This window comes from Paroedura picta, chromosome 7, assembly GCF_049243985.1.
Source record: "Paroedura picta isolate Pp20150507F chromosome 7, Ppicta_v3.0, whole genome shotgun sequence".
Lineage (NCBI taxonomy): Eukaryota > Metazoa > Chordata > Lepidosauria > Squamata > Gekkonidae > Paroedura > Paroedura picta.
Window position 1 is genome coordinate 92,576,061 of NC_135375.1, and position 27,665 is coordinate 92,603,725.

The window sequence follows — 27,665 nt, forward strand, 5'->3', positions numbered from 1 at the left end:
GGTTTCAGTCTCCACATCAAGCGGCCACTCAGAAGTGGAGACTGAACCAAGCTAGCGCTGTTCCGGATTTTGAGCTGTAAGAATCCCCAGACTGCGTGCCAGTAATAAAATACTTCACATCTATGCTGTGCGGTCTAAAGTCCGGCTCTGCCTCCGCCGGCTGTTGCTTTATAGAAGTCACCAACTGGTGGTGTCGCCATGCAGGGCTTGCCTCCCCCGCCCTCGTTTGGCGCAGTCCTTCACACAAGTCTGTCCTTCCCAGCGAGTGTTTTTGTGCCTCTGTCCAGAGACCTTTTCCGACCTCTTGTTTCCTGCCTTTTGCCCTAATGAGACTCCAGCAGTTCCGATTGAGCAGCGATAGCGAAGGACTAGTTTTGTTCATTTTTGTTTCTTCACATTAAGTACAGTACGCCTTTCTCACTGGGGCTCAAGGCAGATTACACCGAGTGAGTAAGTACCGTCGACAACGTGGGGCGCTCAATTAAAAATGCATTCGGATTGTGAAGTCCGGAGCCAAGCAGGAATCTATAAGATAAGAGTGAATCACTGCAGAAGTATTAACACGATACGTTAAGCAGTGCAAAAATGACATTGCAGGATCCTGCTTGAGGTAGCCAGACACAGAAGGGTAGAACAGAGGCCCTAATAATTTATCCAAGTAAGTTTGTAAAGCATTTTGTACAGTGGAGCCCCAAGGTTTGAAAAGCATGGGGATATAGTGACACCCTGTGGGATGCTACAAGTTAGGTCGCACACTGATGACAACCCGTTTCCAGTAGCGACCCTTGGTGTCCAGTGTGTGGATCAGTTTTATGGGACACACATCTTTAGTTGGTGAACTGTAGTGATCTCTGCAGGAGGTGAGGTAGGGTGGGATTTTGAATCTTCTCAGCAGCCAGGATGTGGGTTCTGTAAGAACTCCCTCCTCTCTTGGCCATAAAAATATTAGTCTGACAAGGAGCATTCTTATCTCATGTATCAGTCACCCTCAGGATCTTGTTGTTCTTCTCCACTGCACTCTTTCACCTCCTTCCCCTAATCAAGGGGAGTTTTAGGAAGTTGAAAAATGTGGTATTGGTTGCGAAATTCTATATCAATATTTTTGCACGCTAGTTGTATTCGGGGGGGGGGGGGATAAAGGAGGGGAAGGCAGGTACTCCAGAATTGCTTAATTGGCTTCCTTTATCGCATCCTTTCTGTCTGAGACTCAAGGAGGATCCCACATTCCTAAGATGAAACAATTCAGTCAGAAAGCATAAGACATCCAATAAGCAGTGTAGAAGGACAAGGATTACAGAACTGGAAAACTGTGCAAACAAAGAGAAAGAAGCCTGTCTAAATCGAGATATACCACAGTGCAGAAAGTAGGTTACAAAGCACAATGCACTGAAAGCAAGGTGATACATATAGTAAATGTCACAATAGAAATCAAATGAATGAATAAATACAATTTACATATAGTAAATGTTGCACTGGACCACAATCTTCCTCTTTTTTATGTGACCCCCCCTCCCAAGCTGTTCCCTTATACAGCAGTTTTAATCCCTTTATAAGAAGGCCCTTCTGGACATTTCTGTTTTCCCTATTCTGTGAAATGATAGGCGTAGAGGCCTCCTTGATCTTCTCAGGCCCAATTATGAAGGATCTACAGGAAATCCACTCTGAATGGCCTGAACCACTCCCTAAAGCTTATGCTAGAATAGATTGTTGCCTGTATTTAAATTGTCACTTATTTTTTTGTTGAATTTTAAAAGAAAGAGATAACTGAACACTTGTAACAACTGTGTAAGAAAGGTTGGTATTATACTCCCATTTATAGAAGCAGGTCAGAGACTGAAAGAGGGAGCACCAAGTCAATTTGTAATACTAGTAGTAGAAGAGTAAGTTTTTATACCCACTTTTAACTACCCAAAGGAGTCTCAAAGCAGCTTACAATTGCCTTCCCTTCCACTCCCTACACCTGACATCCTGTGAGGGAGGTGGGGCAAAGAGAGCTCTGAGAACTGGGACTAGCCCAAGGTCACCCAGCTGGCTGCATGTGGAGGAGTGGGGAATCAAACTCGGTTCTCCAGACTAGAGCATCCTGCTCTTAAGCGCTATATCACACTGGGACCACACTGACTAGAGAGGAAAGATTTAAACAGGAGATTTCCTAATTCGTAGCTCAGGTCCTTAGTCACAGTGGTTTGCTGGCCAAAGACTAACAAAGTCACATTCCCCCCCCCCCTGAAAATCATTTAATCTAATAAGAATGCAGAAGAATGAATTCCAAACTCGTATTGATCCGTAAGTTTACTTCCGGCTAGAATGCAGCATTGGTCCCGTGCTTAAATCTTACCCACTGAAATCCAGCGAAGCTTAAAAATACTTCACTTTCTGAATGGATTGTGTTGCGCTGTGTCTGCAAGGCAGTACAATTATTTTTCAGGTATAATGTGCTTCAGATGTGTTCCAAGATATATATAAGGGCACAGTTTGGATCGATCCTTACTATTTTTGTACCGAGCAAAAATGTTTCTTCTCTCCGTTTCCATCTCTCCTAGGCTTCTCTCAAAGCCTACCTTCAGAGCATGTTGCCATAATTAATCTTAGTTGGGGCAATGCTTTCATCCTTCTTTCCCCACCTGGTTGTGAACCTGAACAGGCAGGTTTAGAAACCAGGTTTGTTTGTTTGTAAATAAATAAAATCCAGTTTGTCTTAGATGCCTGTGTTCAGATGTCATTAAAAATAGGAGTTTAATGGCTCTTGCAGTATGGAAGTCTTCATGCTTAAGGGCATGATAACAGCCATGTTTGTGCCTGTTATGTCCTGGGACAGTAAAGAGAGGCGAAGAGAATAGTAGAATGATACGGCACTGAATGGGTGTGCATTCATGTATTCTGAGCTGAAAAAATACTCCCCAAATATCTTATCAGTACTTAGTGACCCACTTTCCCTGCTTGGTTATTAAGGATGCCATGGGTCTGGGTTCTACAGAGAATCCCAGTTTGGACACTGAGACCTGTGATTTCAGGCATCACCAGAAATGCCAGCATATGGTCTCTTCTCTTGCAGTGTGGAGAACACTTATCTGCGGTGCGAGAAGCAGACACTGACAAGTGTACTGGTGCACCACTTGATTGGTGATGCAAGCACATCCTAGAACATCATCCTTTGTCAAACTTGAGGGCTTGGTGGAGCAGAAGAGAGCCCTAAATCTCCTGATCTCTGAGACCGGGGTAATTCAGGAAGAGATCCAGCTTACCTACGAAGAGGAGTTGACCATCTCTCAGACTGTGAAATTCCTAAGGCTCTTAGCTACACAGAGAGGCTCATGTCTGACACAGCAAATCTGGCTCTCGTCATCCCCACAATCCAAACATGCTAGGAGGACTTGGTCTCCTTTCTGGAGCCAGCTGCAGGATGTGTGCACATGGGTGAGAAGGCTGCAAGATGGACTCAAGTCCTGCCTTCGACCTCTCACATTGCATAAGGTGTAGGCCGGTGGGCAAGATTGCCAAGTGGGTCAACGAGTTCATTCAATGCAGAGAAGAGCAATCCTGGCAAGTTGAGCACATGTAGACCAAGAGAGATCTGTTAGTATGAGCTGAGGAAGGTTGTGAGGGTGAAAATAGCTCTGCTGCTGTTCATTCCCCACCTCTCTTGCTAGGCAGTGTCTCCCCCTCCCCCTCATTATGAACTGCGAGATGGCCCTCAGAATCTGGGGGACCCAGGTTCAAATATACCGCTTGTCATGGGCCCTTGGGCCAGTAACATCCTCTCTGTCTCTCAATCTAGCATCCCCTGGCCCAACCTAAATAGCCCAGGCTACCCCAATCCCATGAGACCTGGGAAGCTAAGCAGGGGTGGCCATGCCTAGCACTTGGAAGGGCAACCTCCAAGAAACACCAGGTTTCTGAGGTGGGGGCATGGCAAACCACCTCTGAATATGATTCTTGCCTGGCTGCCTGCCAATCCTAGGGTCTCTTGGCTACCTTACACACATGCCACACAATCAATCAACCGCATACCCCACAGGGTTGCTGTTGGGAGGAGAAAAGGGGGAGGGTGGGATGCTTCTTTGGTTCCCCATTGGGGGGAAGCAGGGTATAAATACCTAAATAAAAAATAACTCCCAGAGGACAAGAACATGAGCATTCATCTGAGGAAGAGTTCTTGCACTCGAAAGCTCACGCCTTGCATAAATCTTTGCTGGTCTTCAAGGTGCCACTGGACTCTGATTTCGATGAGCATCTACTGTGAACAACGCTTCTTGTGCCTGTGACAGGTTTCTTTTAGGAACAGCCTATTTTCCTCTATCCTTTTGAGTAAAATTTGCTTGGAAGGATGAGGCACAAGTCACTGTCTGTAGGCAGTGTTATGAGCACGCAGAAAGTTAGCACCTACTTGCCAGGCTCGCTTCTTAGAGGATCCGGCTGCATTTAAGGCCTTCAGGCTGGTTTAAAAGCTTCCTGCGACACCGGCTGTCTATTAAGGAAGGGCTTCATGCTGAGCAGCTCCTTGGCATTCGAGGACTGAGAAGGATGTGCATTTTGTTGACTGAAATTGTTGTACCTTTCAGCAGAGAACCAGTGGAGATAATTAGTAAAATCATCCTCCTTCCCGTCCTCACTTGAGTTGTGGCTTTTTTCATTCCCTGTTGAAGGCTTCACCTCACTGTCTTGTTAGTTTTCTCAGGTGTTCACGGAGGCGGCTGTTGAGCTCTTTTGTTTGGGGAAAGCGAGTTTGAAACCATAGAGACAGAAAATGACTAATGGGAGACAGCCCGAGCTAGTGGGGAAAGTGGAAAGCCGCCGTCGTGAAGTTAAGTGCAAAGCAATGTTATGTTGCAAATATTTCGTGCTGCCTCTCCAGAGGCCTGCCCAACATTGCTCTCTCACTGGTCATTTGACCATCGAATCCCTACAGTCACTTTATTAGAAGAAGAAGAGGAAGAAGAAGAAGAAGAGTTGGTTCTTATATGCCACTCTTCTCTACCCGAAGAAGGCTCAAAGCGGCTTACAGTTGCCTTCCCATTCCTCTCCCCACAACAGACACCCTGTGAGGTAGGTGAGGCCGAGAGAGCCCTGATATCACTGCTCAGTCAGAACAGCTTTATCAGTGCTGTGGCAAGCCCAAAGTCACCCAGCTGGCTGCATGTGGGGGAGCGCAGAATCAAACCTGGCATGCCAGATTAGAAGTCTGCACTCCTAACCACTACACCAAACTGGCTCTTAGAAGAGCAGTTTTGTTTTAGACTGGAAGCATTAGTAAGAAGTGGTGTGGGGTGTAACTTTAGGCTTCCTCTCTGTGTCTGCTTGAAGCGGAATCCTTAGGGATTCCATCTCCTAAATACGCATGGCCACACAGCCACAAGTAGCCTTGGTTGTCTAGTATAACTCTTTGGCGAAACACCTCAACATGTAAATTCCAGGTGGGTAGCAGTTTGTAGTAGCAGAAGAAAACAAATCCAGTGGGACCTCAATGACTAGCAAAATTCATTCCAGCATAAGCTTCCATGAGTTGGAATTCTCTTCATCAGATGCATTGGAGTGTGAATCTATTGATATACACAGCAGAATGACGGTGGTGGTGGTGGGGGGGGAATGTGGCGGAGAGTGGCTGGTTCAATACAAGATCTAATCTAAGAAGTAATCAATTTACTCTGAGGCGGTGGGAGAATCTCCCTGCTGTTGTTAGGTAGGCAAAATACAAAACCTGCTGCATGTTGCCATTGGCCTGCTGTTGCGTTCTTCCTAAAAATGTGGTGTGTGACTGTAAGAACCAGAGTGATGCAGTGATTAAAGTGTCGGACTGGAAGGATCTGTGTTCCAGTCCATGCGGATTATGAAATGCTCTGGGTCAAGCTGGGCAGACTCTTTCGGCGTAACCCTCCCTCACACCATGATTGTGAGGACAAAACGGAGGAAGGAATCATTGTGCTTGAATGCTCTGCTACAGAAACATTCTCAGTGACCTTGGGCTATTAACACATGTTCAGCCTAACCTACTTCACAGGGTTGTTGTGAAAATTAATGGAGAAGAGGAGAGTGAAGGGAGCTGCTTTTGAGTTCCCTCCAGATGTCCATGGACTACAATTTCCATGAGCCCCTGCCAGCGTTTGCTCATGGGAATTGTCGTCCATAGACATCTGGAGGGCCGCAGTTAGACTACCCCTGCTCTAGATCAATAGGAAAGGCAAATGTTTCTGATCGTGTGGCACAACCTCCTTCCCATACATTCTGATCATCTGACAGAAAGCCGTCTTACTATCCAAATGTTTAAGCACCTTTTTATAGCAATTTGTTTTCATCAGAGGTGCTGGTGGAGAGGTCTGCTCATTAACCTGAAAACAGGGAAGGGTGTTTTGACTTGAATGGGGAAGAGTCATTAGTGCAGTGCTGAATACCACCCTGTCCTTACCAGTGCTTCTGGTTTTGTTTTCCCTCCAGAGGAGGTGAAAAGCCAAACATCAAAACCCAAACCCATAAGGATTCCCCCACCCCATCCTCACACTTCCCCAGGACTTGAGAAGTCCACCCACCTACCAATGAGAACAGTTTTGTAAAGCGTTCAGAAGCAATTTCCAGGCATTTGGGGTTCCAATTAAAAATAATTAATTTTCATGTCCAGTTACAGCTAGCTTCCCCCCCTCCCAATTCAAAATTCCAACACCCACTATCAGTTTCTATTACCACCTAAGACACGTCCATTAAAATAAAGAGAAAAGGTTTGTTTTTGGTTTTTAAGATTTTTCACCAGCCCCAGTCATTGATATTCCAGAGGGGTTGTAAGAGTTGTTTGCTGCAGCCAAAACAACAGAGTGCCTTGTGATATTTTAAAAGATCAGCAAACGAATCTGACATAACAGGCTGTGGCTCAAGGAAGCTTATTCTGCTATTAATTCTTCTGTCTTTAAAGCGCCAGGAGAGTTAATCATTATGCAAAAGAAGATAATCCCAGATAGGTAGCCTTGGCCGTCTGTACGAGGAAAAATTAAAACAGCAGCAGCATTTTAAAGACAATGTATTCAGCATCAGCTTTTGTGAGGTCAAAGCTCACTTCATCAGATGGATCGAGGTGTATAACTTATTAGGTCAATGCTTTTGTTCTCCCAACTGGTAGGGATGGGGTGGGGTTGGGGAGAGATGTCACCAAGAAAGGCTGGTTTGAAACAGGATCCTATAAACAAGGGAATTACTTTGACTCTAGATGAGCAAGAGCTACCCCAGCCATTACTAGACAGGCAAAGCTAAAAGTAACATAAACTGTAACGTAAGGTAAACAGGTTCAGTAGGGAAGTTATTGAAGGATGTGTATAATGAGTGAGGAATCAAATGTCCCTATTAACACCTTGCACGGCAGGAGGGGTCAATAGTTATGCTCTCTCTGTTGTAGAGTCTAAGAGCACCTATCTAAAGTGCCACTGATGAAGTGAGCTCTCACTCACAGAAGTTTATGTTGGGAGGATTTAATATGAGGCTGAATTCCAGCTTTATTTTAATAAAGCATGCTAAACTCTTCATTCTCAACCACAGCCTATTCTGGCTTGAGTTTATGGATAGGCATGCTGGAGTTGGCGGGCTTGGTTTTCCTAGCATGTCTTTGTTTTATTCACTGCTAAAGAAGAAGAAGAGTTGGTTCTTATATGCTGCTTTTCTCTACCCAAAGGAGTCTCAAGGCGGCTTACATTCGCCTTCCCTTTTCTCTCCCCATAACAGATACCCTGTGAGAGAAGTGAAACTGAGAGAGCCCTGATATTACTGCTCAGTCAGAACAGCTTTATCAGTGCTGTGACTTGCCCAAGGTCACCCAGCTGGCAGCATGTGGAGGAGCAGGGAATCAAACTGGACTCGCCAAATTAAAAGTCCACACTCCTAACCACTACACCAGTGGTCCCCAACCTTTTTATCACCAGGGACCACTCAACGCCGGGGACCACTCAACGCCTTTTACTGAGGCCGGGTGGGGGGGGTAGTTTACTCCTCTACCCTCAACCACTGCCCTAATGCTCTCTGATCGCTGTGGTAATGTTTAAACATCCCTTCAAAATAAGATACAGACACGCCACAACAATGAACATAAGGAACATGGAAATTTTAACTCATGACAGTTAAACTGACAGTTTAACTCATGACAGCGGGGGGGGGAGAGAAGGCGTCCTTTGGGGCCCACCTCCAATTAGTCGAAGGACCTCATGTGGTCCGCGGCCCACAGGTTGGGGATTGCTACACTACACCAAGCTGGCTGTCCAAAAAAAAAAAAAAAAAAAGGAGTTCTTAAATTGGTTGGACTGGCCATTTAACTTGAAGGGAGAGTTCCCGGTGGGCTTTTACTCTGGAAGATTGCTAGCAAGCCAGGAGCCAGCGGTGCCACAGGGTTGCTTAGCTTGGCTCCCGCTATTTGTGACGCCAACAGACATAGATTCACCCGTTGCTGCTGCCACTGGCAAAATTCCCAACCAAAGGTCAGGCAGTGGCTGATCCAGTCAGCTGGGTCAGTCAGCAGATGGACAGGCAAGAGTGAGGGTCTGTCATGGTCACTAGCTGGGGCCACTGTCCCAACCCGCTCTGGTGCCATTTGAATAGCCTAAGACACAGTTGACTTTTTCTGAAGGCCCCTTGCCTGCCACTGGACTCTTATCTAAGCAGTAGTGTTCAGTTCAAAACCAAAAGTACATGGGAATGAGCCCACCCCCAGGACCTTAAGTGGTTTACGACATCATTCTTGCCTCCTCACTACAGTAAATGTCTTCAGAAGTAGAGATTCAAGTTGCAGCCTGACAGGTTTAAATAGTCAGAACCTAAAACTATCTTACAGGACTCATGCCAAATCAAGCAGTCCTCCTAAACCTGGAAGAATAAGTGTGTAGTCTGGGGAGGCTGCAGAAAATTAACTGGTGGGTCACCAGACAGAGCTAGGGGAAGGGAATTAATTTAACCCCTGAGGCATTGCTGCAGAAAAGACAAATTCCCTTATCAGTGTAGGGTAATGAAGCAGGCCCTTTGATGATAATGATGAAGTTAATACTCAAGGAGTCTTGTATAGAAGCAGGCCATCCTTTGGATTTCCTAGTCTCAATCATTTTATAGATTTGAAGGTAAGAGCTGGTACCTTGAACAGGGCTTGGAACTGACCAAAAAACCAGTGAAGATCTTTAAGCATTGGTGCCTGTGCCTTCTGGGCTCATTTTCCACCCATCTTCATGTAGGTTGAATTTCAGTATCTGACCTGGAGGTGACTAAGACATGAATATAGCTATACAGCAAATCTCCTTTTTGATGGAAGGACACAGCTGACAAATTGATAAAAGACACCATGTCCTACAGATGTTATCTAAGTACTCACCTGCAGAAGCTGATCTAGAAGCTTCAAACTGGCTTTTTAAGGTACAGTGCAACCCCAGCCTGAGTAGGTTGAATCTCAGCTCCATGGTCAGCTCTGCCATTGACTAACTGCACCTCCGTCATATCTGGATTGAGTTCCAGTTTATTGTTTACTGCCTCTAGTACAGATTACTTACAGTATTGCCTCCAGGACATTCAATGCCCCCACCAGATTCAGATGAGAATGGAAGGTGTATGTCATCTTCAAGTTCTTGAGTTTTGATACCTCACCTTTAGATGACCCGTCCCAGTGGTTACAGAAAGAGGTTGAACAACAGGGGAGATTACAAGGAATCACAAGTGACTCTTGTAACATAAATGCCATGGAGTTGAACATTAGTTTTCCAGCACCACATTCTGAAACTGGTCAGTAAGACAAGACTGGAATATGGTGTTACTGGTACCCAATTTAGCCAACCAGTCCAGAAGGATATCATGGCTGATGATTGGTATCTAAAAGTGTTATTTAGCAGAATCAACAAGATTGATTGTTTCACCCAGTAGAGGAACAACAAAGGCAGTTTCTGCCCCCAAACTGGGCCTGAAACCATGTATTCAAGGTGTACTACCATGGCTCGTTCTTACACCTTGCCCAAGAAGGTGGTGTTTGCAATTCATCTAAAGATATTTAAATATTTCCAATCCAGTAAAGGCATTTAAACAATGAAGTCCTGCTACTACCTCCTTCAAGAGACATTCCCTTATTTCAAAGACTACTTAACTTCCTTTTGATTGAATAAGGGAAAGGTCTCTCAGGTTCCACACTTGCAGACTGCTTTTAAAGCTTCACCTCTGAAAACGGGGACTGGGTTCAAGCTTTACCCCAGAAGGGAGTACTTTCCCCTGGCTGGCCATTCCACTGCCTGGAGCTGAGTCCAATCTGTCCTCATTAGTCTCTCTCTGACTTTTAAAGGCCAGCCTGAGATGAGGTGGGTCCACCCACAGCTTCCTGGTTCTCATGGAAGGGTGGAGAGCTCCTGAGAGCTGGAGAGCCAATTGATTGGTAGATGTATTATTATTATTATTATTATTATTATTATTATTATTATTATTATTATTATTATTATTATTATTATTATTATTTGGATTTATTTCCCGCCACTCCCTGTAGGCTCGTGGCGGGTCACAACAGTCCTATCCCCATTAAAATACCCATTAAAAGACTTTAAAAACAATCCTAACATGGCAGAAGCTCTCATTATTCCCACCCCTGCTATCAGAGCGGCAGGGAGGGTGGGGAGGAGGTCTAACTTACTAGGTCCTGGGGGGGGGGGGATGCTGGCACTCGTTCGCTGACCCCGGCTTCAACCAAAAACCTGGCGGAAGAGCTCCATCTTGCAGGCCCTGTGGAAAGCTGGTAAATCCTGAAGGGCCTGCAGCTCACCCGGGAGCTCATTCCACCAGATAGGGGCCAGGACCGAAAAGGCCCTGGACCTGGTTGAGGCCAGGCGCGCTTCTCTAGGGCCAGGAACGATCAGGAGATTCTCCCCCACTGAGCGTAAAGCCCTGCGGGGGATATAGGGCGGTAGGCGGTCCCTCAGGTATGTGGGTCCCAACCCGCATATAGCCTTAAAGGTCATAACTAGAACCTTGAACCTGATCCGGGCAGCAATTGGCAACCAATGCAGGTGCCTCAGCACAGGCTGGATATGGGCCCTCCAAGGTGTACCAGTGAGGACCCGAGCAGCTGCGTTTTGCACTAACTGGAGTTTCCGGATCAGAGACAAGGATAAGCCGGCGTAGAGCGAGTTACAGAAATCTATTCTGGAGGTGACTGTCGCATGGATCACTGTAGCCAAGTGGTCAGGGGACAGGTAGGGCGCTAGTAGTCGGGCCTGGCGAAGATAGAAAAACGCCTGACCTCTCTTGACCTGAGCCTCCATAGTCAGGGAGGTATCGATGGTCACCCCCAAATTCCTGGCCTGGAGCGCGATAGTAAGTTGCACTCCTGCCAGGGTGGGTCAGCGCGCTGCCTGGTCCTGCCCTCTGCCTCCCAGCCACAGGACCTCCGTCTTGGACGGGTTGAGTTTCAGGCGACTCTGCTCGAACCATTCAGTCACTGCTTCCAAACATCTGGCGAATGGTTCCGGGGGGGGGGGGGGGTCTGGGCGGCCGTCCATGAGGAGATAGAGCTGGGTGTCATCAGCGTACTGGTGGCAACCCAGCCCAAAACTCCATACCAGTTGGGCCAGAGGGCGCATAAAGATGTTGAATAACGTGGGGGAGAGGACTGCGCCCTGCAGTACCCCACAGGGGAGTCCGTAGGGACGCGAGAACTCTTCCCCCACCGCAACCCTCTGGGTCCGGTTCTGGAGAAAGGAGCGTATCCAGCGCAAGGCTGTGCTCCATATCCCCGTGCCAGTCAGGCGATGGATCAGATGTCAAAGGCCGCCGATAGGTATATGTAGCCTAGTACTCTCCTACTTTAACTCTTCCCTTCCCTGTTTTCATCCCACAGTTGCTCTTCTGATCCTTGTTACTCTGCTGGGCCATATCTGCTGGTCCCTCACTGAGGGGTCAACAGGGTTCCAGAACGCTGAACCTAATTGTTGGAAGCATCTGGCCTCCCAGTGGATTAGCTCAGCTCCTAGTGGGCATTGGTGGGTTCCGATAACCCCGAACAAGTGATTCCCTCTTGGGATTATCCCTCTTGGGATAATTATCCCTCTTGGGATAATTCACATTCCGTCACACTATAAAATAAACTCTTTGGGTAGAAGAGTAAGACATGCCTTCATCTTTAATTCAGAATAATGTGTCTATCAAATGTCTGAGAAATGCTGTTCTTGCATGGTACTTCTATAGAATATGGGGGGGGGGGAGGCATTGGTATTGAACATTTTACTTCAGTTGCCAATTTTCCTGCATGTTTGAGAAGATAAACTAGTAGATTTCTCATTTTTATGCCTGCCAGTTGCCTAAGTTTTCCATTATAGGACAGGTGACGATCAGGACTGGTGTTGGCCAAATCAATTTAATATTAAGTTTATTTTTATATATTTATTTGTTCCATTTTATCCTCTCAACAACCACTCTGTTTAGTATGTTAAGCTGAGGGAATGCCTGGCCCAAGGATACTCAACAAGCATCCCATGGCATGGGCAGATCCAATTTCAACTCCATAACTCCCTGCATTGCATTGCACTTAATCTAAAATGCATTTATTGTAATATTTAACTGTAGTCACTGTGTGAGGTCATTTAATTAAAATTGCATTACGATATGAGAGGGGAAAAGCAAGTGAAGCCAAAAATTACGTATTATCTAAGAGCCAGAAACTCTGAGCATGATCTAGGAAATTTTATTTATTTTTTAATTTTATTATTACATTTGTATACCACCCTCCCTTAAGGCTCAAGACAGTTTACATAGAGTGTAACAGAAAATAACATTCTAACATAGTGAACAGTCTAACAGGCCCATGGTTGCTCAGATCTGTCGCATGGGTTCAAGGGAGGGACTTTGGGGCCATGTATATGTTGTTTAGTTTTGATCAACCTCAACCAAATGCCTGGTGAGGGAGCTCCTTTTTGCAGGCCGTGTGGAACTGTTTTAGTTCCATTAGGGCCCTGATCTCCTCTGGGAGTTCATTCTACCATGTGGGGGCTAGGACAGAGAAGGCTCTGCCCTGGTTGAGGTCAAGCAGACTTCCTTGAGGCCAGGGATCACTAGCCAGTTGGAGGTGGCAAAATGCAGAACTCTTTGAAGGGTGTAGGCAGAGAGGCAATCCTTCAGGTACAATGGACCCAGACCTCATATGGCCTTGAAGGTAATTACCAAGACCTTCAGCTTGATCTGGAATTCAACTAGTAGTCACCGCAGTTGTTGGAGGATGGGCTGGATGTGGGACCTCCATGGTGTTGCTGTGAGGACTCTGGCCACCACATTCTGGACCAGTTGCAGTTTCTGGATCAAAGTTAAGGGGAGGCCTGCATACAGTGAGTTGCAGAAGTCTAGCCTTGAGATGACCGTCATGTGGATCACTGTGACTAGGTGTTCCGGGGCCAAGTAGGGTGCTAATATTTTGGCTAGGCAAAGGTGGTAGAAGGCCAGCCATGCTACTCTTGTGACTTGGGCCTCCATGGAAAGGGAAGCATCCAGGATCATGCCCAGGTTCCTGGCGGAGTGAGCCACTGATAGTTGTACTCCATCCAGGTTGGGCCGATGCGCTTCCTCGCTTGGACCTTTCCTGCCCAATCACAGGACCTTGGTCTTTGAAGGATTGAGCTTCAGACGACTCTGCTTGAGCCACCGCATCACTGCTTCCAGGCAGCTGGCTAATATTACTGGGAGAGAATAAAAGTGGTCATCCATCAGGAGGAAGAGCTGGGTGTCATCCGCATATTGGTGACAACCTAGCCCAAACTTCTGTACCAGTTGGGCAAGAAGGCGGATGAAGATGTTAAACAGGATTGGAGAGAGGACCTCTCCTTGCGGGAATCTGCATGTAAGTTGGTGGCGGATTGAAGATCTCTCTCCTAGTGCTACCCTCTGTACGTGACCCCGGAGAAAGGAAGGGCTGTCCCTCGAATTCTGGCGTTGGTGAGGCGATAAGCTAGAAGTGTGTTTGAGCCCCATTGCTTTCCATTGGTGCAGTAGTCTTCAACCTTTCTGGTTGGGGGACCCACCTTTGAAACTCAAGTTTCACAGGACCCACTTGGCTACCACCATGTGACTGAAGGTCATGTGATAAGGGGTCAGAGGTACAATCTCACTGATGGGAAGGGACATCTGTACAGCAAGTACAGGGAGTGTACTGGAGGGCTGACTTATGTGGTCTGGGTAGCCTGGCCTGTGTAAACCACCAAAGGCATCTCTGAACTTGTCTGTACTTTAAAAAAAGAAGCCTTCTATATTGGAGACTGACCTGACCTTGCTCCTCTTAGCTTGTGTGCAAGAGAAGCAGGTGTTGTGGCACCTTTACTTTCTACACATGTGCATTAGCAGTAGGTGCTACCATAAAGCAATAAAAACAGCAACTCCATGGCTCACAAGGCCGCATGGGTCCTCCTCACAGGTACACAGTGGAGAACACACATATGACCTATTGTCTCCCAGTTGCACTGGCCCCAGATTGGGGACTGGATCAGATTCAAGGTTTTGGTTCTCACCTTTAAAGCCCTAAATAGTATAGGATCTTCATATTTGTACAGGACCGCCTGCGCCCCCCAAGCACTGTTAACTCCTAGTGGACAACATCTGCTTAGGATCCCTGGCCGCAAGGAAATCAAATTGGTCTTAACCGGGGCCAGGACCTCTTCAGCTGGAACGGTTGTAGATAGACAAGGAGGTCAGCACTGCCAAATGAGATCAGGGCCCTATGGGAACTTCAACAGTTCCGCTGGGCCCACAAGACAGGAATTGTTCTGCCTGGGCTATGGCTGAGGCCTAGGAACAACAACAACAACAACAAAAAACTTGATAGTGCTGACCTCCCTGTCTGTCTGCAACCCACCCAGCTGAATTCCCCTGGAGAGAATATCTTACTCCTCCCGCGCTTTTTACTTGGGGAAGGAGGCGTCTGAAACCAACAGGTCTAGTTTTAATATTGATAGTTATTTTTTAAAAATTATAAAAATGTAATATTTAATTTTAAATTCCCATGTATTTTGATTTTAAATTCCGTGTGTATTTCTAAATTCTTTGTAAGACATCTTGAGCCTCTGGGGAAGGGTGGGGTATAGATGTAAAAATAGGTAGACAGACAAACAATGGATGAGAGACCGACAGACCGATAGACAGGGAGCTGAAGAGCACTGCAGTGAATTAATGGGAGCCAGTGATGGGAAAATGGCAGTACAAGGATCTTTAGAGGCCCAGTAGTTGTACTTAACAAGAGAGTCAAGCAAGTGCGTCTGTCTCCCATTGAAGCCGAAGAGACAGAAACCTTTTTTTAAAAAAGGAATAACGCTTCCCTGTGGTTAAGTACTGCCTTTGAATACTTCCATCATGGTTAAGGATTACCCAGAAACCATGGAATGGGCTGGCAAACCATGGCTTACGTCAACCATGGCTTACATCAATTTAATCCTGCCCTCCAACTTGGCACCGTGATTGTGGCTCAGAGAAGCATTTCCCTGTACGTGCTGTCTGGGGATAAGACTCAGCGCGGCATTCTTAGCCATAGCTTCAGTGCATGCTTGAGATCTTAAGCACTGTTATCCCAGCATGGTTTGATACGAAGGATTATGTCTACCTTACAGAAAGTTTGACAGATCTGTCAGAGTGGGCTAACCATACGCAGGGATACAGTATGTCATGCAGGCATCGTGGGTTCGGCTTTGTAGTATGGAATTAGTAACTGCCTCAGAAATATGATGAGAACTACAGCAGGCAACACCCTCGAAAGAAATTTGAATTTTGGTTTAAGTATTAGCATATTTCTGGTAAACGCTTACTGTACTTAGCACTTACATAACACTTCAAAGCGTTTCGTTTGCGCTACTTACCCTCAGTAATCCTTATGGCAGCCTTGTGACATAGGTCAGAAGTAAAGCTGAAAAGAGGCGCCTCCGTTGACACCGTAACAACTGACAAGTTTTTTTATTGTAGCTCGGCTTTCTTGAACTGGAACTGAACTGGTCTGATACGGAGGCAGGCAGATACAAACACATTCATGAGTGCAGTTATAGTAAAAAATACTGTCAGTGGCAAGTGTAAAGAGCCACGAAATACAGGAAATTCAAGATCTAATTCTGTGAAATTCAAATGTAATCAGGGTAAAATGCAGAGGCCGCTCACAGTCTCCATAATTTTGCTAAGCTAGTTAACACTTGTAGGTCAGCGGTATTATCACCATACTTGGAGGGGGGGGGTGGAGGGTGGCTGTGTCTGCTGAAGCTAGTTCATTGTGGCAAAGGAATCTGAGCCAAGGACTTCCTTACTGTGCAATCCTAGGCATGTTTACTGAGAAGTAAGCCTGTCTTCCACCACCACCACCACCCCCCCGCCTGTCTAGGGAGCAGCGAGGCATCATAACTGACTTCCGTAGGCAGAAGAGACTCACCAGATGCATTGGCTCCCTAGGTGTCGAAGCCCATACAGGCTTCCTGACAAGCTTACTATCCTTCACCCACCCACCTCTGCCTCTACCTTGGGAGAAGTTGTCCTAGGCCAGCCCCAATCTGGTCGCCTTTTCTTGCCCCAGCTCTTCTCCCAGGCTTCTCTTCCTCCCTTCTTTGCCTCCTCTCAGCCATGCTCATCCCCCTTGCCTTCCCCTGTCTTTTTTGGCATCTCCCCTGTTATCTCTGGGGCTCTGCCCACGCTGGCCTAGCCCATTACCACCCCTCCCTTTTCTGAGCCTTGTCCTCTCAATTCCCTCCTTGACTTGCCTCACCCCAGCTGAGTTTGGATAGGGTTAGCCAAAGGCCTTAGGCCCTCACCTAATATCTTGGGCTGGAGAAACTCTTGCCACTGCTGCAGTGCTCAGATGCTGCCTAGCAGTGGGGAGACTGTCCTGGGCACCCCCACTTCTGCAGGGCCTATCAGGCGGTTGCTGCCTTTGAGCAAGTTGACCAACCCTGTCCTGGGGCAACCAGAATCTTAAGCCCAGGAGGACAAGCAGGTCCCATTGGTTTCAGGAGGACCTGTTCCCTGGGTAACTATTGCTGCCTTAACGGTACCATCCTAAGCAGAGTTGCAGCCTTCTCTGTGCATTAAAGTCAGTGGCCTCTCTTTAGGATGGCGCTGCAAGTCTTTCAGCCAAAGCGGCCAGCAGCACTTTGACCGCTTCCCAGCAACCAATCCAGCTACTTCACCTCAAGTTACAAATGAAAGTAGGCTGTTCAATCTTTCCTTGCGAAGTTACCTGCTGAACTAATTTTATGAAATTGCAGTCATTGTGCAGTCTTAAACAGAGTGCCATGCCTTTCTAAGATTGTGAGCTTCAGCAGAATTCGGTGTGTGAACAGGTCAGACTAGCCCGACCTTTTCAGAGCTCAGAAGTGAAGGCAGGGTCAGCCATGGTTGGTATTTGGATGGGAGACCACCAAGGAAGACCGGGGGTGCTGTGTGGAGGCAGGCAATGGCAAGCCACCTCTGCCCCCCTTGTAAGTCATTTGCAGTGGGATGGCACTTAATTATTATGAATGGACTCTGCTTTACTTGCCTTCCGCCTTCATAAAACAAGGTTGGGCCCAAAATGTGGTTAGAAGGTATGAAATCCCGTTTCTACTGGCGAAGCTTATCTGTTTGGGAACTAAGACAAAGCCACTCAGAGACCTGCGGAAGAAAAGCGGAGTGATCAACGTAATTAATTAAATTAAGTTGCTTGACTCTTGTATTCGGATAATAGGATCGTACTCAGAACACGGTTGTCTCTGACCTTTCGCTTTCTCACGGCTTGTACTTGGGCTTTTTTTTGGGGGGGGGGTGTTGGGGGAGCTTCCAAGGGACTGCAGTACCCCGCCAGTAGCAGCTGTTAACGGAGAGACCTTTTGCTTGCCGATTAAGATCTCGAACAGGGTCGGTCTTGTGTATTTGTTTCCCGGAGAGCAGCCGTGCAGGAAAGAGGCGTTGAGTGGCAGTTGAACCCCTGTGTGATTTATAGAGCAGAATTGTCTGTGGGCATCTCTGCCAGAAGGGCTGTGCATCAGTACTAACAGGGAACTGCTGCTGTCGGAAGATTTGCACATAAAATGATTTGGGACCTCCAGTCAGCATGGACTCCTGTCTTATTAAGTCAGACGTCTTAGAGTGGGGCTTTCCCACTTCTTCCTCCTCCTGGGGACTACCATACACCGCCCCCCCCCCAAATTGTGTTCCTGTGGGGTTTGCATGCTCTTAAGAACTGCATGTGTGTGGGCTGTGTGTGTGTGACAAAATGGAAGCACTAGCAGTAGGAGGGGCCAACGGATAGAAATCACTGCCTCTTTTCCACGAATGGAAATGCTGTTCTGTAACAGAAACAGTATGGCTGAGAACATGCCAGAACTTGCACTCGCTTCAAGTCAGAATAAAGGCAATTTTTAATATTTTTTTTGTATGTCTGTTTTATTTACGAACCTGGCATTGTAAAGCAAACGGTGTTTGAACTAGGCCACCTACAGTTGATCGTCCTTGGGATGGCTAGGGGAGATGTAGCAGAAAAGTTTGAGATCAGAAAAAGGTGGAAAGAATTAAAGCCATATGTCGCTTCAGAAGGCATCAGCTGGAATGGCTTGATCCTGGTGCGAACATGATCTCATACCGATTGCGCAAACAGTCTGGGAAGAACAAGTACTGGCCTTTGGGGCAACAGTGGGATAAGGCAATAGGCAGCCTTCTGGCTAGAGATGAGCAAACGGTGCCTTGAAATTTTCTTGAACCTGGGCTTGGAGAAAACCTAATTACTTGTCTATCCCACGACCACCCCCAAACCAGTAAATGGCTTTTCCTGTGCCCAATTCTATACTCAGAAAGTCTTCTCTTAATTTCTCTCCTCTTCCCCCTCCCCCTCGGCCATTTATGTTACAGTAGCTGGCATTCAAGGATGAATTGGGCACCAGTCTGCAGTAAAAGGGTGACTTTGGACTTTTTTAGGAAGGTGCTCTGGGTAATCTGGGTCAGTTTCACTGTAAGCACAATGCAGCATTTTCAACTGCTGCTGTCCCCCAAACCCCAGCCAGTATATGGGTGTGTTAGCACAATCCACCAATATTCCTTTAGCGTGAGAACATACCATTAGTTCTTTAGGAGACAGAGCAAAATAAATTCCTCCCCCCAAATCCTGCTTTTTCTGCCGCTGCCTGCAGAGGTGAAGTAGGTGGTGACCAGGGTCTTGGCCGTTTCAGTGCTGGCACTTTGCCTGTGTTATGGCCTGCCCCTTGAGACTCACCTGGGGCCTACCTTATTGTCTTTCAGGTACCGGGCCAGAACATTACTTTTCTTCTTTTGAAAACCATGACTTTTAACTGTGGGGTTTGAGCTTTTGAAATGGTCCGTTGCACCATGGGAGTTTCAATTCTACTAATTCTAGAGATTTTTCTCTTTTTTGGAACTATGTAGGAAGACTGCCGGATTAAAAGAAAAACATTTGCTACATTTGCCCTTTCTGCAGCATGTATTGACTTTGCCCACTACTGGAAAAAGGAATCTTTTCCAAACAGGCAAGAACGGCTGCACAAATTAAAATATTATGTTTTCTGGGCTAGATTGCCTTACCTTTTGAGAGCAAGCTTGGTGTAGTTGTTAAGAGCAGCAGTCTCTAATCTGGAGAACCAGGTTTGATTTCCCATTCCTCCATGTGTAGCCAGCTGGGTGACCTTGAGCTAGTCACAGTTCTCTTAGAGCTGTTCTCATAGAGCAGCAGTTCTCAACCTTTTCTTCGCTGCGACCCCAACTTCGGCAGCGGCTGGTGCAGCAGCGGTAGCGTGCATGCGGGTGGTGTGCGCACATATCCGTGCGCACAACTATCGAGGTGCCATGGAGGTGGCCATTGCAATGGTGTCACAGCTACTGCGGCAGCAGGCAACCTGGTGACCCCAGGGAAGGGGCCAAGCAACCCCAATGGGGTCATGACTCCAAGATTGAGAACCACTGTCATCGAGTTTTCTCAAGCCCACCTACCTCACAGGGCATCTGCTGTGCGGAGAGGAAGGGAAAGGTGTTTGTAAGGTGCTTTGGGATTCCTTTGGGTAATGAAATGCAGAATAGAAAAAACCCTGCTCTTTTTCATCTCAATGTTAAAAATCTTAACCCGTGTAGACTATTGGAGGTCAGGTTAGCACATCTGGAGACTTTGATTAGGATGTTACTGGATGAAACTTCTTATGGTTTGTAAATGTTAATGATTTCTTTGTTTTTAATGACTTTTATACTCAATTCTAAATACATGAATGGTAAATTTTAGAGCCAATATTTTTTGGAGTCAAAATAGATACAACATGTAACGGAAACACAGAAGTGACTTGGTGTCAAACTGTCACAAAGGAATAGGGTGTGATATATGGTACCCACTGCCATTCTGCCAGCAAAACCTCAGCAGGACAGCTGCATGAATAAGAGGCACTGGGATATTATGATGGAAAAGAAGTAGGAACAGATGAAGCAATTTGAGATTGTCAGGAGGGAAAGGGACATAGTTGACAGGAGCAGAAAGAAGGCACAGAACAGTTTATGCTTGGGGGAAAACAACCTAGTGTGAAAACAGCTAAAAGGCCAGCCTCATCCAAAGGATGAAGGGGAACTGTATTGATGTGGTTCACCTTTTCAATATAGGTTGCAGTTCTGCAACAGGACATGGTGTGCAGGGTCCACCTCTAGAGAGGGCAAGAAAGTCTGACCGTTTCTAAATAAAAAACAGGAAAACAAAGAGCTGCCCCACTCACAGAATATAAAAATACAAAGCCAAGACCAATGTCGCAAAATAGATAAAATATTTTATTACACAGTTTTGGCGAAACCCGATGGGAATTTTTGGAGACTTCAACTGAGTAAGAAAACACGTTTACCTATTTTGCATCAACATCCCTGTGTTTTTATAATAAAAAAGAGAGTAAGCCTTCCTGGAAAAATAGAAGGCACCCTGAGGTTCACTTCTACCCGTCCATTGAATTCCTTCACCATTATGTTGTATTTTGCTGTCTGCCAATGGGCAGCACGCAAGAGTGAGAGGTCCTACAGTATATGAAGCCCAGGTCAAAACAAGATCCTGATGAGCTTGCCATTACTCACAGCCACCCTATTTCGCTGCTGTGTTGCATTGGAGTTGCTTGTGGTTACTCTTGTTGTAATTGCTAGGCCTTTTCCATTCATTTGTTGTAAAGGTAGCAAGTCTCATGATGCTTTGATAAAGAACGTGTTATCCAGAGAAACAAAGCTGGATGGTCCAGTTTCCGTTGAATACAAATCTTGAATGAACGGCAATGCTACAAATTGCATTTAGATGAGTTGAAGGTGGCATAGCCGAGACAGCATTTCCAGCTGACAAATAGGTAATGCAAGTTTTTGAAAAGCAACACAGTCTTGTGAATGGCAATAAGAGTGCATGAATCTGGGCATCATCAGCAGTGATATCTCAGTATTACTGCCTCTGTACATGTGTGCCTGTGTGGGACAAGCAACTTTGTTGAAGTTATTTTATCTCATTGCTTAGTTGGTGAGAGGTCCTCAGCACCCAGTCTTAGAAGAAAAATGAAACTCATTTCCCCATCCCCATCTGAGCTCCTTTTACAAAGATCTGTAGCATGCAATGCAGACTAGTTCAGTAAAATTAAGGGCCATTTTACAAGAGTAATTACAAAAGGCTCACATGACTTTCAGCCATATGTTACAGCAAAGTCAGAGCCTTGAGTATATCTTTGGTAGTTCTAGTTCAAGAAGCTCTTGCAACCAAACTTTTATGGACCAGGCCTGGCTCCTATTCGGAAGGGAGGCTGCTTTGGAAATGGACCCTCACTAACTAACTAAACATTATCTCTTTATCTCAATTTCAAATGCTTCAAGTTCTTAGCATCTTTGCAAATCACGGAACACATGTTGCTAAGCAACCCAGTATTGAGGGCATCAGAAATGGAGGGAAATGAATGGTCTTCTGGAATTACGTTCTGTCAGGGCAAGCATCCAGCACCCTAGGCAACGTCTCATTGAGGCGTCAGGAGGAACGTGGCATTTGCCTTACTCAGATATACGATTCACATCTAGGAGATTCCTGCCATGTTTTCTTATGCTTCACATTCTTCTCGGAAGCGAAGGGAAAGTCTGATGGGAAGGACAGACAGTCTCCCCCCTGCCCAGGTTCCGAGGCCTTTCATAACTGCCCAAAATGCATCTGTTTGGAAGCGGAAGTTTTTCTTGACATGGGGATAAAGCTATGGGGGACAGCTTAGCATGCTGAATTGTTATGCTTGGGGCATAACTGGCAGAGGAATAGAGGCCAGTTTGAAAAGAGGACAGCCCATAGTGGCCAGCGTTTTTTGAACATGCTCTTTTATTGGGTTCATGCGGGTTATTAAAAAGCACATGGAGTGGACTGTGAAAAAGCTGGAGGATAAGGCATGTATGCAAAGTGGATCATCAAGCTAACTTATGATTGGAGATCCCATGATGGAGCAAGCTGTGTGGGGGGAGTTAGTGACCGGGACCCCATTTATGCTGCCATGTTTTCCATGGCAGAAGTAAGAGTGGATGTAAATAGAATTGGTAAATAATATGCCCTGACCTGGACAGCTAAGCAAGGTTAGCCTTATAGGGACAGACCAGAACAAATGGGATGAAATTAATTCAAAAGAAATTCCATCTAAACATCCGGAAGACGTTCCTGACAGTTAGAGCGGTTTCTCAGTGGAACAGGCTTCCTCAGGAGGTGGTATATTCACCATCTTTGGAAATTTTTAAATAGAGGCTAGATAGCCATCTGACGGAGAGGCGGTGAAGGCAAAGGGGTGGCAGATTACAGTAGATGAGTGATTGGGATGTGAGTGTCCTGCATAGTTCAGTGGGTTGGACTAGATGACCCATGAGGTACCTTCCAACTCTATCATTCATTCATTCATTCATTGAGGGGGTTATATTGAAGACCTTGTCTTCAAAGACTTTTCCGCTACTGGATAATATACAGTCAGACAGACTGCAAAACAGGATATGTCAAATGTATATTGTGGTGCGAGGTGCTTTAAACATGAAGGTCCTAGGTTTTGTTTTGTTCACAATCATAACGTACACAGACCAGGCCCGCACACCAGATGCAGCCTGCAGCCACATTATTTGTCTTGTCAAATGCTCAACAAACATCTTGTTTCCCTGTTTTTGAAGTCTCAGATGGGCTGGTAGGTTGCATTCTTGTTGGCAAATCATAGGTTATTACAGATCTGCAATAGATGTTTTGATCCACCCCACCCCCTTGAGCTGTGAAATACACATGGGAATGCTTTCTGTTCTCTTATTAAGGAACAGTGTCATATTTTTAAGACTGCGTCAACACTCTGCTTTGAATTATACTACTGAACATAATTTTCAACTAGAAGGATTCAGGATTGGGCAACTGGAATACTCGTGATGGCTTTGCTGGACTCTAGGGCTTCCCCTAGTGTAGCATTCTGTACAAAACCCCAGAATAACTAAGGAGGTAATTGATTCTCAGTGGTTCTTCAAGTTATTCACTCTTTCTTGTACATGTCCAGAGGCCTGAGTACAGATACGTGTTACAAATAAATAAATCTGTTGTTGGTTGGTAGCAGCAAAAGATAACCAAATTAAATAACAAAAAGAAACAAAAAAGATCTCTAGGATGATCCAGGAGGACTGAGCACCGCAATGAGATTAAGATTAATAAAGTTGAGCATGAGATATGTGTGTGTAAGTATGTGGAGAGAGAGAGAGAGAGAGAGAGACTGCCTAAGATATAACATTATAAATCAAGGCAGTTTCATAATCTCTCCAGATGTTGATGTGCCAGAAGCCAGAGAGCCTCTGATGGCCAATTTGATATAGTGGTGAGCCAGCGTGGTGAAGTAGTGGTAAAGAACTGCATACTCTAATCTGGAGTTCCAAGTTTGATTTCCCACTCCTCCACATGAAGCCTACTGGATGACCTTGGGTCAGTCTCAGAGTTCTCTCAGTCCCACATATCTCACAAGGTGTCTGTTGTAGAGAAGAGAAGGTGATTGTATAAGCTGCTTGGAGTCTCCTTAAGATAGAGAAAAGCAGGGCAGAATCTTACAATTTCTTGTAAACGATACAAATCAGTATTATACAATTCATTAAATAAATTACCTTATGATATACAATTAGCCCAAGGCTTGAAATTTCATGGAAGACTCTCTTTCAGCTCAAAGGCAAAAGTCCCCAACACCCACTAAAAATAGAGGAATGTGTAACTGAGGGTTGGGGACTTTGGGGGACTTTTGCCTTTTGCTGAAAGAGTCTCCTATGAAATTTTGAGCCTTGGGTTAATTGTATATCATAATGTAATTTATTTAATGATTTGTATAATATTGATTTGTATAGTTTACAAGACATTGTAAGACGATAATTGTCTGTATATTTTTTTCATTTAGATAGTTGAAGATTACCTAAGAAATAATAAGATAAATATATAGAGGTGGGATTTCCTATTATTGTGCCTTTTGAAGAATTAAAGTTCATACTTTTTATGACCACTACAAGGACAAAGTCTGCTGCACTCAGGAATACAATGGGCGCTAGGTTGGGGAGGGGGGTGGAAGAAATCTGAGGATGGCCTCTCCCTCTCCCCAGGACCTGGAAAGGCTGCAGGTTGGAGGCTCCCCGGGAAGGGAACTCACCTGCAGGGGCAGCTGTCATGTGGCAGGGATCTGCAGCCTCCGAGTCTCGGAGGGAAGTAGAAGGAGGAGGGGATGGTCAGGGGTGGGGGATGAAAGGCAGTTGGCTGGCCACTGGACAGACAGGCAAGCCGGTTGGAGGAGGAGGCACTCAGGGGTGAGACAGCCACCCTGAGTGGGTGTTAAGCGCTGAGTGGCACTTAAGCCATGGGACCATCTCCTCCTCCAAGCCCTTACCAGAAATACTAAGTGGAACTGTGGAGTTATTGATTGACAAGCCTTCATGTTGAATTTTTTCTTATTTTGGATTTGTGATTCTAATAGCCTTCTTTTGTACTCCTAGAATCTGTGCCTGTTGATTTTGCTTGCACCTGGAGAATAATTCTGATGGGAGACTTTATGTAAAGGCTTCCATTTCTGTTTGCAGTGCAGAAGGGCAAGAGGCTAAAGAGCCCTTTGCCTATGGCAGAGGTCAAGGGAAAGGTGCTGGAGGTGCATAATAAAAGGAGTGACTAACTCAGGAACTACACCGGGGTCCAGAAAGGTCAAAACAAAAGCCAGAGGCAACTATGGAACTGCCAGTTGCCTATTGCTATGATAAATGTGTAAATGTGACTATATTTTTTGTTTGGTTTACAAAAGCACTGTACAGGACATTCTACTTGGTCCTCTGTTCATTCCTTGTAAGTGCCCAAACCGATGCATATTTCTTTCCTCTGGGGTAACAATTTCATCCTTACTAGTGCTGCTGTGTATGGATGACTTCCTGATCAAAGGCAGCTTGCCTGTGACATTTAGCATTGAAAGCCAAGCAAACCAGCAATCTCCCATGGTCAAGCCACCACCAGTAATTTCTCCTTGCTTTCTTTTTACAGGCGCTCTACAATTCAATCAAAAATGAGAAGCTTGAATGGGCAGTGTAAGTACATTATCTGGAATTAATGAGGTTGTAGGGGTTTTTTTATATGTTCCTTTTGTGGTACCCTGTTTGGTATGCAGGCAGCACACAAAAACAGATTCCTGAATTGACGGAAGTCCACCTCAGCAATCCGCCAGGCACTGCTATCGGCAACCATTTACTCGGCCACCTCCATTATCTCATGAGGCCTAAGCAGAATGAAGCCCTTCTAAGCTCATTGACTTCATGGATTTACTTAGGATTTATTTACTGTGCAGTCTGCCTTCCTAGCCGAGACTGAAAGTAGATTACGCAGTGTAACTGGATAACAGTCAATAGAAAGAGACATCTAAGAAACACCATTAGTGTAGAACCCTTTCCTGGGATGAAACCGCACTGGTTAACACCAGGCTTACTTCTGAACAGACCTGCTCTCTTCCCACTCAGAACAGAAAAGCCCTGCTCATATCTTATCTCTGCCGTCAGATCGCTAGATAGGCAGGCCATCATCTGCTCGTTCTCTGCCCTCCCTTCCCAGACTCTTGATCAGCCTACCTTGTAGGATCGTTAGGATCCCTGACTTCATGTATAGATTCAAGCGGGTAGCCATGTTGGTCTGTCTGAAGCAGCACAACAAAATCACAGTGGCACCTTTAAGACCAACAAAGATTTATTCCAGGTGTGAGCTTTTGAGTGCAAGCACTCTAGATAAAGCTCATTGAACACTGCAGATTGAGTTTCTCAAAGTTTTGATAGCTGGCCTACATTGTTATTGTCAGTGGAAGACTGGAGGTACAGTACTCTCTTAGCCATATAAAAATATTCCTGAGCAGCTCTCAATAATTAGGGGCAGGCCCTCTCCTTCCCCTTGTGGATTAATCTGATGAATATTGTTCCAAGACATCCTGCCCCCATGCTTCCTGGGATAAGAATTTCTTCCAGCAGATTGTAATGCTACTTGAGATTTCATACCTGTTACTCAGACTATATCTTGGAAACTTGATGTGGCCCAACTCCTCTTTTTTCGGATTATTTAATTACCCTTCTCTTTGGGGGGGGGGGGGGTGGCAGGAATAATGCTGTATGGAAACCCTGTGCACCACTGAGCGGAAATGCCTCTTACTTTCTGGTCTTTCTTTTGGTCAACGAGTGTGTTATTGAAGCCAGTTAGGAATTGCTGTCCTACAAAGGTATTTGTTTTGTGATGAAATAGCTGGATGGCATTTTAAACCCACTGATAATTTCCCAGTTGGAAAGGTTGGTGGCTTGTGTGCCTTTGGTCCTTGGGCCCTGCCCAAGAAATAGTGAATAAACCCTCTTGCAACAGGAGGCCATGTTGACAAATTCTGTTTTACCCTTCGAGCTACATGCCTGCTGCTACTCCAGCAAGCCACTGGGCTGTGAGCGATGAAAAGCTGCTTGTAAAGGGTGGGAGACCTCTTTATTCATCTAGGAAACTTCATCTCCGAGAGAGAAATTAAACCCTCAGTTAATCTATGGCGGCATGAATAAAACACATGCTTAGATTTCTGCCTTTCAGCCTTGAGGACATTGTGTCAGAACTGCTCGGGAGAAAGTCATCTTGGGTTGGGTTTCCTCCTGTTGGCTGGTTGTCTAACATTTGTCTCTTGATTAAGTATGGATAGCTTGGCAACGAGCTGATATTAAAGATAATTACTTGCGAAAGGCCTAGCATTCCCTCCCCCCCCCCCCCCCTTGGCTGCTCTGGGGATGCGAACAATTGGAATTCAAAAGCAAACATGAGCAGGCGAGTATGTGCCAAGGCACTTTAATCATTCCCCTTGTCATACTGGCTTACTTGATTTCCTTACAAAGCTGATGCTCCTTGTAACCACAGAATTTTGTGCCTGTTGTTTGGAGGCACTTGCTGCATATCCAGCGTCACTCTGACTCTGTGCCCATTTAGATACAGGCAAGACTATTTTTTTCTGCGAAATAATTGTGTAACGGTATGCAAGTTTTTGGATTATGCGATCTGTCATGTTGTCCCAGCACCCACTCCCCCACACCAAAAGTCAGTGGTTGGATCAAAGATGCCACTTGCTCTAGAATCCGGAAAGGTAGCAGTTGCATTCAGTATCACAATGTTGTTGATGGTAACAGATGTATCATTGGAATGACTGTGGATGTTCAAGATGTTAATACCATGCAGTTTTTAATAC

General features: G+C 45.7%; 1 protein-coding gene across 10 annotated transcripts in view; it reads left to right on the forward strand.

Moving 5' to 3' along the window:
• PSD3 (pleckstrin and Sec7 domain containing 3) overlaps positions 1 to 27,665 on the forward strand; it is a 189,595-nt gene that overhangs the window by 123,627 nt on the left and 38,303 nt on the right. For all 10 annotated transcript variants that reach the window (XR_013232652.1, XM_077345395.1, XM_077345394.1 and 7 more), the window contains one exon: positions 25,460 to 25,503. Coding sequence is in view for 9 of the 10 variants with exons in the window: in XM_077345395.1 (XP_077201510.1) it covers positions 25,460 to 25,503 (44 nt within the window). In the remaining variant the exon portion in view is untranslated. The remainder of the gene's footprint in view (positions 1 to 25,459; positions 25,504 to 27,665) is intronic.